Source organism: Corvus kubaryi, unplaced genomic scaffold, assembly GCF_017639235.1.
Source record: "Corvus kubaryi isolate FWS band 111438036 unplaced genomic scaffold, C.kubaryi_AGA036_p1.0 split1-65, whole genome shotgun sequence".
Lineage (NCBI taxonomy): Eukaryota > Metazoa > Chordata > Aves > Passeriformes > Corvidae > Corvus > Corvus kubaryi.
The window spans coordinates 5,288,152-5,301,885 of NW_024582080.1; the positions used below are offsets into that span (position 1 = coordinate 5,288,152).

Sequence of the window (13,734 nt, forward strand, 5' to 3'; positions counted from 1 at the left end):
CACCCAGAGGGTGGTCGGGCACTGGAACAGGCTCCCCAGGGAAGTGGTCAGAGCTGGTGCTGGTGCCTGACAAAGTTTAAGAAGGGTTTGGACACTGCTCTCAGGCATATGGTGTGATGGGGATGGTCCTGTGCAGGGCTAGGAGCTGGACTCAATGATCGTGATAGGTCTCTTCCAACTCAACATATTCTGTGATACTGCAATTTCCTTCTGAGATTGGTATATTCCGTTTCTTTTATGCGCATTACATTCACATTAGTTTTTCACATTTTTGGAGAACAGGTGATCAGTAAGCTGTTTTCATATTCATAGATGTACTTTATATTACCTTTAGATAATGTGCAAACAGCGTGCTCTGAGTTTAATGGATTTATTTTGTAGTACAGACATCGGCTACGAATCTTTACCACCAAAAAGAATTTATGACAACATTCTCAGTTTACAGCTCTAAGAAATAATATATTTTAGAACTCCTAAAGAAACCACCACACTAGATTTTATGGTTTATCTACAAGGCCCATATCTTGAATCCATGGACTTACGAATTGCAAAGCAAAAAGGACAGATGACTTTTTAAGAGTTTGTATACAGTGAGCAGCCATCAAAATCTGTAGATATTTGATGGGGGCAGGGAGAAAACATGTCAGAAACTAAAAAGATTGAGAAAGATTAACTGTTGTTAGGAAGCCAGAACAAACTATAACTGCAGCATTATAAGCTACTTACCAATAGAGATAGGGTTTATCCTTATCTACATTGATATTGTTTAGTGGATCCATACGAAACCAGGTGTTAAGAGTAAACCCATTTTGATAAGGCCACTTAGCAATAGGAGGCAATGCAATTGCCTGGGAAAAAGAAAGAAACAAAAATTAGATTTTGAGAAATACTGTTAAAAGTAATGCCTTTTTAAAATCCTGTGCCATTCTAGATCTGTAGATCTGCTTTAACTTTCAAATATAAAATATAGAAAAAACCCTTCAAATACTGCTTTTGAATAAATGCATTACTTTTCTATCTATTTTGAAATACTTAAACTTTTAACTACATAAATTCTATCAATAGAGGACACAAAATTAAATTTGAGAATGGGCAATATTAACAGAACAAAAATAGAAAAATTACTTCTGCAGAAATTAAACTATAAGTTCAGCTTTTAATAATTATTAATCTCATCAATAAACTTAAATATAAAATCAAATAAATCAACAGATCATAAAATAGAGATTCCTTGTTAAAACTAAACATTTCAAGGAACACCTTTGGGATATGGCTCCTGCCTCCTGAGAGGCAGTTTCCTGCCTTAAGCAGAAAAGCTGCTTGATGACAAATGGGAACAATACCTGGGAGTAGTACTCCCACCACCACCATAAGGTGTCCTCCAACTGGAGTGACTCACATGCTACCTACACAGACTGGTAGAGATGTAATACAGTACTGGGAAGAGCCCTGCAGCTGGGAAAATGAAGCAGCTCTCAGCAGCATATCCGTAGACTGGTTCGGTAGGCTCTTGGCTCCTTCATACTGCCACTGAAGTTTTGGATTTACAAGGAGCATGAACTTAACCTTAAAGAAGGCAAACCTGATATTTATCATGCCAGTTAAAAGTTACGCTGTTTCTCTGTCTGATGTCAACATTGTGCATCACACCTGAAAATGAACTCAGTGCTAGTCAACTAGGTCCTCTCCAGTCTCCTTTTTCTAATGAAATGCTTTGGTTTTTGGGTCACTTTATAAATATCTGCCCTTGGTCCACTTCAGAGGAAGTCCTCTCCAGAACTTCATAGTGTAATCCAACATGAGCTAATAAAGAAGTGTAAATTTGAAACTCAATTTCTTGATTTACAGGTGCACAGTCCATCATAAGGGGTATGTGAAACAAGATCCTGGAAGGATTCAAACAAAGGAAAGAGATTCTGGACTACAATCAAGAACTCCTGTTATTGATGCACATCTCTGGACAGGGAGGAATATTTGAAATTCTTCCCCTGCAAAACATTTTTTGAACCTCTGATACAAAATTAAATTTCAGAGACAAATTTCATCAGAGTTTGCCTCTGAAGCCCAAAAATGTCAAAGCAGTATGTGTCACTGTAGACATTCATATTCTGCAACAGCTGTCTTGCTGCTGCATGTACTTGTAAAAGAGGTTAACTGTGGTTTTAATTTAGCAGGAGATAATGAAAATTTCCCTTTCAAAACTTAGTAATTAATTGTTTACACAATCGACCCTATGCATTTTGCTGACACATCTGTTTATGAGGCTGGGTATCAAACAAGATCAAAGAAGCAATCTAGCAAAAAATAACCCAGGTGTAAAACAGTGATTATCAGCTAGTTTACTTCCCTGATGCAATCTCCCACTCTGAAAAGTCTGTTCACAAGGAATGGACATAGTGGTTTGTGCTTAAAGAAAATTATAAGTGTCATTGATGGATGAAATGCAAGTAGGGCAGCCTCCATGCACTGGCATGAGAAAACAGGAATCTCAGGATTATATTCTGTTAGAAAATTCCAAGTTCTCCCTGAGAATATACCATTCCATACCAGAATGGAACTGTACCTCAGATTTCTATTTCCCAGTATTAACCATTTGTATGTACTCTCTCAATAATCTATAAATCTGTATACAATAATTTATTTGTAGGGATTTGTTTGAAAGTACATGCAGTGAATTGAAGAAAGAATATCCACTTGGGAAGGTTTGGAAAGGAATATAATTTCACCATTGTAAGTAACCTCAAAAAGAAAAGTCAGAAGACTGTACTTAAATCACTGCCTTGATGGAAAGGAAACAGCTGATGGAATTCAGACAAAATGAAAACTTTATAATAAAATTCATGACTAAGCAGTCACTGTAAACTGATGATATGGACAAGTTCATTGCTTGATTTTCCTCAAAGCTTTCCCTTATATAATATTGATTACATTATTCCAATGAAATAACACCATTCTTTGGAATTTTCAGGTTTCCCTTTTACAGTAACTTCCCCAGACCAAAATCCACTGCTTGACATTCCATCCTCACAAGTGCAACTTCTCAACAATACAGCTACCTTGTAAGTCTGTGGAAGGCAATGTCTACATTACCCAAACATGAATTTCCCCCCTCATTTCCTTTTCAAGAATTTCTGAAACCAAATGAAGGGAAATGCAAATAAGGAGCTATTTATTTGTTCCTGAAATTGTAGTATTTTGGTTGAAAACTTACTGCAGCACTACAGCCTGGGAAGTTGAAAAAGGTATCAGGCCCATGTCTCTGTGGCATCTGATTAAGGACTGATAATAATTTAACTGCATGTCTTGGCTGTGAAAAAGAGAAAATTGCACAAAAGTCAATACAACCATTTTTGTAATCTTTAGGCTACAATGGAAAGTGGACAGTTTTCAAACAACAGAGCAAATTAACTCTAAAACAGTTAGCAAAAATACTTAAACATATGTTCAGTCAACATGAGAAAACAAATTCAAGTTTATGTGTCTCAGGAGACAGCTTATGTTAACTTCAGGCTCTAATGGAATGACACTTAATGTTTTATCTGATCACAGCTTACCCAGATTCCATTTTCGCCTCGAAGCATGCTGAACAAAAGCTTCAACTCCTTGACAGTGATGCTGTAGCTGGCAAGAACCCCCAACATATCAACTAGGAGATCTTCAAAGGAAAATAAAGTTATTCTGAACTCTGAATTTCACTGCTTTGACACAAAATTTAAAAAAAGCTGAAAAAATTAATACCTTTAAAAGTAAGGGTATTCACAAATTCTAAAAATCCAACTTACTTGTATTAAATATTTTACAAAGGATTTAATGTTCTCATTGTTTTACCTTTTTTAGAAAGAAAAAGTTAAATGTGCAGTTTTAAATTTTTCATCATTTCATCTTCCCATTTCACAACATTCATCACACATTATAAACTTTGCCTTCCTGCTGTATATTTTTGGGGTAAGAGTTCCTTCCTTCCTCTGAAGTTAGTATTTTTTAAAATATTTTGACCTAAAAGATGCTTTACATTAACCTAAACCCAGCATTTTATACTGCAATCTGTATAATTCCCACATTTTTGCTACAGAGGTAATGCTTCTGATCTTTGATGTAATGAAAGGCCAGGAGAAAATAAAAGAAAAACAACACCTCCCTCTGGCCCCTGCCAAAAAACTCAAACCAACAAAAACCCCAGAAAACCAATCAAACAAAAACCCAGCAATCAAACCAAACAAGAGCAAAACAACAAAAAAAAAAAAGTAAGGAAAATAAAAATCATAGTGAGAAAATAATTAAAGAGCACAATAAAAAGAAGCTTATGGAATACAGCTTTCATTACAATGTCTCAAAACCCATGAACTTATACAGTAAGAACATTAAACAGAGTCTTCCTTTCAGAGAGTATCAGGTTTAAATTACTGGTAGTGCTTGAATTTTTATTTAAAACCCCAGAATTTCATTTTAAGAATTTGTTAGCTTGTTGAATGCTGAACCTTTCCTTATACTCCACACTTCTTTCTGGAATAAAATGTACTTAGAAGAATTACTACTTCCTCTAGCAGGGGGAAAACCAATTTGCTCATCTTCACAGATGAGGCATAAGAATTTAATTCAAAGATCAAGCAGTGAAGTACAGAGTTTTCAAAACAAAAGAGCTATGACACAACAGAACCAGAATTAACACACCTTCCCCATCTGTTCAACAATTACAGAATTCCCCGCCCCCCTCCTGTCTCCCTGCTAAAACTTGTAAAGACATAACTTTCTACATATAATCTTATATTTTATTTGTAGGACTGCATGTTATCTCTGTTCATTAGTGAAAGGATGATTCTTACAGGTGCTGACAAAGAGTAGCTCTCAGGAAAAACAATTCTTTCCAAAGACATTTCACATTCATATTTTGGTTTTAAACATTTTTTTCTTTTTGCAAATCCATATATAAGTGGTTTTGAGCAAAAGCATTAATATTTATTTAGCTTTTTCCACTATGAAACTAGCCTCTGATCCTTAGCAAGCAAAAGGCATGTGTGAAGAATGAAATATCATTTAATTTACAGAAGATATAGTAAACCGTTTGGTGAGTGAAACTGCATATCAGGAAAGGCAAAACAACTTTGTAGACATTTTCACCATAAATTCTGAATATAGTCCTAATCTTCAAGTATAGATTTTTTATCCCTTTCTCATTTCTTTAATCCTCCCTTTAAAAATAGTGCCACATATATTTGTGACGGACTTAGGGAAAACAAAATACAGCTAAGAAAACCAAACACCTTGTATTTCATGGAGGTGAATTCTATGACTCAGCTCTCCTAGCACCTGCCCCCTTCACTGTAGTCTCCAGCCTGCAATGTGAAGCTGGCAGTGATTTGCACATCTTGCACATGATCAGAAACTAGGAACAGTCACAAACTGAACTCTTCTTTAGAAAAGGAAATAAGCACAAGTGAATACTAATCTTTGGCTGAGAATTTACCAATTCTTATTTTGTTGTTTCAGCTTGCTTTTCAGATCAAGAGACTGCAAATATTGCTTCCTTCACAGAGAAAAAATGTTGTGCAGATGCAAAGTTGTCTGGTGAAAATCAGAACACCATTAAAAAAAAATCTTGTAACATAGATGACAAAAGTGCAAATTAATACAGTCAAACACAGAAATGATTGGCAAGTATTAAAAATCACTGAACATGTGCTGCTTTGTTTCATTGTTATAGCCCTGTACTACCTTATGGCACAGAAAAATTCTTATTTCTACTGAAGATGTGGATAACCTACAGGCATTAGAAATACATATTTATAAGTAATGAATTAAACATTGATGGAGAGAAACAAATGTAAGCTCTCTAATTATGTAACTCTGGGTAAAATAATGACCTGGAAGACTGAAGCCCAGTAGGTATCAAGGAAAGATAAAACAAACAGCATCTGTGGAAGTTGAAGCACTTAGGGCTATTTAAAGGTATTGTTGTAAATTCCTCTAAAGAAGGTTTGTTTTTTGTTTCCATATAAAAAGACTTAAAAACAACTATTACATAACTTTATTCGTACTTATTAGAAATCTCATAAAAGAGTCAGTCCCATCTGGTTTATAAATCCTAATAATCCACTCATCTATAAATGGACAAAGGTCAGAAAGCATACTACAACTGGATTTTTTTAATGTCTACATCTTTTGTTTTTTTAATATAAAGTAAGATTACGTATATAACTGGAGTCCATGATCTCATTTCAGAAACAAGATCATATAAAATAATATTAAGTCCAGAAGGAGAAAACAGGCAGTTTCTCATTTTTAATGCATTTCTAATTTCTATTAATGGCACCTTCGGAATACTTTCATACTAAGCAGTTTTCATATGATCTATAAATTAACCAGCAACCTTGAAGGAATGCTTAATTCAGTCACTTAATATGAAAATACAACATAAAAATTGCCTGCCTGTCTTTCAAGTAACAATGCACATATATCAAAATGAGGGGTCTGGCATTAACTTTAGAGGACATATTAAACGGCTTTTGAAAGACAACTTCAGGAAACTACCCTCATGCCTCCTTAACCTCTTAATGTTACATGGCCATGAAACTGTGAATTTTAACCCTTGTTGGTGATGTAAATTAATTTCTACAGATTGTAAATATAGAATGTAATAATTTTGCAGTTTTTCTTATGGAAGGAGTTGAAAGAGAAAAGCTTGTTAACAGCCCATTAATGACAGAGCAGTCAAAACCCAACATTGTTGATTGAAAACTAGGAACTGTTTCAGTGCTTAAGAATTCAGTCCCAGCAATTTTAGAACAATTACCTACAGCATCACAACAGAACTGTGGAGAAAAAATGGGACTTAGGTGAGACATATCTACTCTCTATGAGTTCAGACTACTTTCCCATCTGCAGTAAAGACTTCTCAGAAGGGACTACAGACACACTATCCCAAAGAGTCCTCAGAGCAGATGACCTGCTTCACTACTCATCACCTGGAAACAGAGAACTGTAAAAACTGAATCCCTCAAGGGAGATCCTGTGCAGCTGTTTAAAAAAAAAAAAAAAAAAAAAAAACACCAATCATCTATGAAAATGTTTTCTCTTTAACTTTTGATAAAATGAGTGACCATTCCCTGTTAGTATAACAGATTATCACAGTACAAAGATTACTTTTGACAGGTGATGCTTCTGAAAGCAAATTGAACCCATTTGGATTGCCATTGAGACTTTCAAAGTGATTAAGCTTTTATTCTTCACCACAGAATCTGTAAAATCGCATAAAGTGAGATATTTAAAGTACTCAGAACCTCATGAATCTGACAGTCTTCATATAAACAGACAGAAAAATTCTTCTCATTGCAAAAGTTTGGGTATGTGTTTATTTGCTGCTGTCTTACTCTCATAAAATCAGAGAAGAGTGGCTTCAGACTTAGACTGGTCCTGAAAGTGTGCTGTCAGAACACAAAACAGACATTATGCCTGTCTTGTCTATTTAAATCCTATCTAGGTCTAATCAAAGTGTTTCACAAAGGAACAAATGAGATGACTTAAAAACAAAGAAACAAATCCCAGAGAAGCAAATTACAAAAAAAAAAAAAAAAAAACAGAAAACCTGTACCCTTTACAGATGATAAAAGTCAATTTCAAAACATTGGGCTGACAGAGTATTAGCAATTGTTTTGGGAAAAAAAGTAGTACTAACTTACTAGAAGTAAAAATTAACACAGCTCTTGTTCAAAACATCCTCCCTTCAATGTTAAAAATCATTTTAGCACAAAATTTCTTACTTTATTTCCTGGCTTTGGGAAGTTCACAGAAATATTTGAGGCAAAACAGTTCTACAGTCATCTGCTGTCAATTATGACCTCAACAACTGCACAGCAGCTTAGGGAATACAGATACTGCATTAGTTGTCTCTGATATTGCCTAATATCAAAATAGTTATTACATGAGTAATAACTATAAGTTGTTACTTCTGACTTATTACCAACATTATTACCACTTATAAAAGGACACTAAAGTGCTTACAGAAATCAAGAGATAAAAGCAAAACGATCAATTTGGTTGCTTCCATGTCTTGTTCAGAAAAAAAAAATCAAAAAAATCACCTATTTACAGTTATCAGAGAAAAACCCTAGGAAGCATGATTCTGTTATTTCCCTGCTCATGATTTATATAAGAATATTCAAATAATTTGAAACACACTGCAGAGCTAAAATGTCATCAGAATTCCAATTTTCAGTTTTGATTTTAAATTAAATATGTGCTCCCTTCGTCCATAAGTATACCAAAGAGCAAGCTTACTGAAGTTTTTTCTGCAAAAGGTCTCTTTCTGAAGCACTATGTGACCACTCTCAGAAAAAAGATTAATGAAGTAGAGGATCCATTAGGGTTTTGTTTTTTTTTTTAAATTTACTACCCCTGGCTTATATTAATATCTGTAAATTCAGAGTGTTTTTTCAGTTCCCAAATACTCCTAAAAGCCAGATCCTATGCTCTTGATTTCCGACTTCTACAATTAGCTAGGCAGTTTAAAAAGAAAAAAAATATCTCTAATGGTGACATCATTACAGTCTTGTATGCCACGTACAGAAGTACCACTTACAGGAACTTAAATTGGACAAATTTTGTTGGTGTGATTACCCATGTAAGAACATTATTTCCATGAGTAAAACCCTGAAAAACTTTAAGATAGAAATGTTTGTTCTCATCATATAATGTTCTATTTAACATGGAATAAAAGAGTATATTCACCCTTACACTATTCTGACATACTTACAAATACTGTAACACAAAACATATTTGGTGAAAACCATAATTTGTGAATCTATTGGTCTGTTATATTTCAGTCTGAATTTCACAGTACAGTATTTAGCACAACACTTATGATTTTAGCATTTACAGATACATTTCTAATCAACAAGGTGTTGACTATGATTTGCTTTGAAAAACAGCATACGGCTTTTCCAAATATTTAATATTACAAACACATTTATACTAAAAAAAAAAGCCAAGGACAGAATCATTCCTTGTTGGGCTCCCTCCAGTAACCCCTTTTTCATCCTACTGTTATCATCTTGCTTCTCATCTGAAATCCTGCTAGTTTACTGTTCCACAAAACCTGTATATGTGTCAGGAATCAGATCATCAACTAAAATATTAGAATTATGGAAGGTAAACCTCTGAAATCTTTCAAAAATGCCTCAAAATATAAGTATCCTACCATCAGTTACAAACTATATAAAAATTAAGAACTACTTTCACACTGTGTTGAAAGAAACTGCTTTTTTTTCCCTCCAGGAAAATAAATAGTAATCATATGTATATCTTCAGGTGCCATATTTAAATGTGGTGAGCAAACCTGTTCTTTATCCAAGTAATCAGGATTATAATCTGTACCCTGTGGCTGAGAGGAGGTAGTGTGGAATATCACAAACTTCTTCAAACATACTATGACAACCATAACTCGGCAATAACTTCATCACTTATTTTCAGTAAACAAAGCATGGTATTTTTTAATGCTGCAAAAAGTTATCGGATGTTAAAAGACACAAGTATAAAAAATGAAGATATATTCTAGGGATCACAGGTATGCATTATGGAATGATTGTTTAACATAATCCATACATCCAGCATTCTAACCTATAAATAATATCAGTTATGCTGTCAGATGAGGTTATGTTTAAAATGGATCTAGCAATTCTGACATCATAATTAAAAATGACCAATGTATTTAAAACCTAAAATATTGCCTTGTAGTTAAAAAGTCTAACATAGTGTTTTTAATTATGTTAAAAATTTATTTTTTGTATCATTAAGATAACAATATCTTCTCAGATGAATTAACAACCAGTTATTTTACACAATGTATCTACATAGATTTCAAACTAAGAACATATTTTTGTCATTTTTCCTGAAATTAATAAAAAAGTACTTCTGACTCAATAGCAGTACTAATGAAAACATCACTTTAAGTAAAAATCAAAACATCCCATACCCTTCCATAATCATAAAACATTGACAGCTCAAGAATGCAATAATTACTTTATCAGTTGGGAATTTATACCTGCAATCATGTCGTCCACAGTACTCATCTTCAGCAGTACCTGTTCAATTAAGCCAACTTCCGTGCTAGTCTGTAAATTACGGACACTTTTACGTAGAATTGCAGTGAACATACTCCAGATTTCTGCTTGGCACGTAACATCACAGTGCTCCAAAAGCTCTGACATGCATGTAATGCTCTCTGCATCCTGGATTATAAAGTTCATCTCTAGATCAAATTCACCACCAACCAGCTAAAAAAGAAAACAAGAACAGCATTACAATGCGAAATCCATAGTTTAGTGTCTCTCATACCTTCATAGTGACCAATACAGAATATGTTTCACATGATTAGAGAAGTAATTTTGATAAGAGAAACTCACAGCTATGCTCTGTAAGAGCAAACTAACAATCATGCTATGCAAAAAAAAGCTTGTAAAAAATGTACACACTAGTACCATAAAATACTACCTTCAGTTTTGTCACAGTGCTGAATATAGCATCTCAATAAAATAAAATCAAAATATATTTGAAGTATTCCTTCCTATGAAGTAATTTAAATAGTAGCCTGGCCCAGACAGATGTAGTGCAGAACCTGAAAAACTCAAGAAGCAACTGAAGCTTTTCCAACAGTCTCTGAAATTTGCCTACTCAAAAATAAAAAGACACTAAAACTAACTTAGCTTTTTCTCCTGATATAAGCCAACATTTGCCCTTAGTTTTGTATTTGGAAGACCTTACTGCCTTTTCCATTGTCCCACCCAAACAGTCATGCAGTCATGCCCAGAAAAAGAATCAGTGTTCTGCTCTGGACCAACACAGACACAGAAAACTTACATTGCTATACCACAGATCAGCTCATCGTGTGGTCAAGGAAACCTATTACTGGTGCAAGGGAGAGACTGCACCAGGAGAGGAACAAGCACTCAGATGAGAAGCGAGTTAACAGCAGGACTGATGAAATGACAGCCTGATTCCCATCTATCCAGGTACTGGCAAAACTCTATCCAAAGTCCTGAGCTCCAATTAAATAGCACAACTGCCAGGCATGAAATCAGAGGGAGGGAAAAGCAAACCAGCAAAAGAAGGTACAGTCAAGACCAAATATATCTTCAGGAGTAGAATTCAACAATTTCGATCACTTGTGCAACTTAAAAAAGCTGAATTCAAGACAACCTACTGAACGGAATATAAAATTTAGCTTAAAAAAACCAATCCCCTTTCAATGGTAGAAACATCCCTCAATTATGAAGGAAACACAGCATGCATCCTACTTTATCCTAATAGCTTTAAAGAATTTTGAAAGCACCAATGTGAAATTTCATAGAGTCATGGAATCACAGAACGCCTTGGGTTGGAAGGCACCTTAAAGATCATCTAGTTCCAACCCCACTGGCAGAGACAGGGACCTTCACTTGACCAGGTTACTCAGAGTCCCATCCAGCCTTGGTCAATATCTCTGGGCAACCTGTTCCAGTGCTTCATCACTCCCACAGTAAAAAATTTCTTCATAATATCTAATCTAAACCTTCCCTCCTTCAGTTTAAGGCCGTCTCCCTCTCAACCCCTCAGTACACGCCCTGGTAAAAACTCCCTGTCCAGTTCTCTTTTAGGCCCTCTCTAGGTACTGGAAGGTGCTATAAGGTCTGCCTGGAGTCTTCTGTTCTTCAGGCTGAACAAATTCAACTCTCTCAGCCTGTCAGTAACACTAATTACAGAAACTGTAAATATATTACACAAAATAATGGAATAAATTAATATTAAAATAATTCTAAGACGTTCTGTTCTATTTTTTTTCATGGAGTTATATAATTAAAATTTCAACAACATGTTTTAAAGATATTCAAAGAATTATCTCTTAAAAGTGCATAATTTCAACAGTCATTTTTAATAGAAGGCAACTCTGTGGCCTATTTAAAAGCAGTAGGTATTGCCTTCAAATTAAACTCTAAAAAATAAGAAAGTTGAAATACTATGCAAACTTTTTTTGATGGCTAAACCTATCCAAAGCTTCAAAGACTTCTTTCATACCCAATCTTCAGACAATTAATACAAGTAAGCAAGGACAATCTTTGGCTTCCACCCTAATTCATACTTTTCATTCACTTTCAATTACTTCTTCCTCTATCAATTAACTGCTAATAAACAATTTATAATTTTGTAACATAAAAGCTTCTAATATGCTAAATATATAAACTGACTACCTCCTTAGTTCTCCTGAGACATTTAATTACATTCAAATAAAACTATTATCCTAATTATAATTAGTACTTTAATTTAAACCTTGTGACTGCATATATATTTGCATATTTGGTAAACACATAATGTGTAGCAAAGGAAGGCAAAAAAAATTCAAGATTAGAAGCACAGTATTTCTATGGTCATTCTTTAGAATAATGAAATAGGTTTACAGAGTTTTTACTCTCTTTTCAAGAAACCCAGGTGGAGTTTCTATGCAACATGTGCATACTTCATCAGCAATCTGGGTTGTTGTGTTCTCAGATCTCTCTTCACCAGGATGAGCCTCTCTGAGATTACGTTAAAAACACACAGAAGTAAAACAGCCATATGTAGAAGACATTCAATTGAAGTTTCTTAGATGCTTATCCCAAGATGAAATTAAACGCCTCCTGGAAGTATCTACTTTCTTCCAGTTCCTTCAACAGAGGATGTCTAGGATGAAAAATTGTATCTGTGGAATCTTCACCACTGGATACATTCAAAAACCACATGGTCACAGATCTCAACAACCAGCCTCAGTTGGCCTGGCTTTCATAGAGGGGCTGGATCAGAGAACTTCCAGACTTCCGTTTCAACTCCAAAAATTCTGTGATAATATTTAGATATACTACCTTCAGACTAGATATACTACCAAATTTAGGTGAGGCGAATCCCACCATTTGGTTTTGATAAGATGGACTTAAAAACAAGGAAAAATCCAGTAATGCCTCAGTTGGAATGAAGAGGTGCAATACAGACTGATCCCCTTTCCTCAAACACTATTCATTGTCAAATTCTGGTTAATTTAAATTAATAAACAAATATAGAATGAGTAAAACAGATGGAAATAATTAACTAAAGACTAAAATAAGTCAAACTGTATTTGCTTTCTAACATAAATCAATATACTAATATGTAACATTTAAGACTGAAATGAAGCTCCCGTGTCAGTCTGAAGTAACAGGATATTTCAGTACCATTAAAACCAAGACGTCTCATTCTACAAAACATCTCAGAAAATATGCATCAAAAAATACACTGAGGGCTAATAAAATTTCTTTCATGGAGAATCTTCTACTGGGCTACAGACTATCCAGGAGGTGCTACAAGTACTTTACTTTTACAACTGGCAACAAGAAATGTATAGCCCGTCAGGGCGACTGCTTATTTCACCAAAGAAAACATTAAAATTTTCCTATTTGCCCTTAACTTCAGTTTAAGTATATTTCAGACAGTAAAAATTATCATAATTATCATTAAAAATCAACTTCCTTAATAAAGGAAACAAATTAATGAACTAATTGACAATAATAGCAAAAATTTAGGAAGGCAGGGGGAGGTGACTTCTTTAAAATAGTCATCCTAAATTCATCATGAATTAAAAATATTAATAGTCTTGATAAAAAGAAGTCTAAGATGACAAGGAAAAGCTAAACAAAAGTGAAGTGAATATACAGAAATAAATGAACATGGTTAATTTTTGTTCAAGAAATGAAGCAG

General features: G+C 34.4%; 1 protein-coding gene across 11 annotated transcripts in view; it reads right to left on the reverse strand.

Annotated features, from left to right (window-relative positions):
- The window catches only part of NBEA (neurobeachin), a 467,529-nt gene that overhangs the window by 379,654 nt on the left and 74,141 nt on the right, over nt 1–13,734 (reverse strand). For all 11 annotated transcript variants that reach the window (XM_042014378.1, XM_042014387.1, XM_042014386.1 and 8 more), the window contains exons 2-5: nt 10,037–10,268; nt 3,555–3,655; nt 3,212–3,307; nt 727–848 (exon numbers count right to left, since the gene is read on the reverse strand). In XM_042014378.1, the coding sequence (XP_041870312.1) occupies nt 727–848; nt 3,212–3,307; nt 3,555–3,655; nt 10,037–10,268 (551 nt within the window). The remainder of the gene's footprint in view (nt 1–726; nt 849–3,211; nt 3,308–3,554; nt 3,656–10,036; nt 10,269–13,734) is intronic.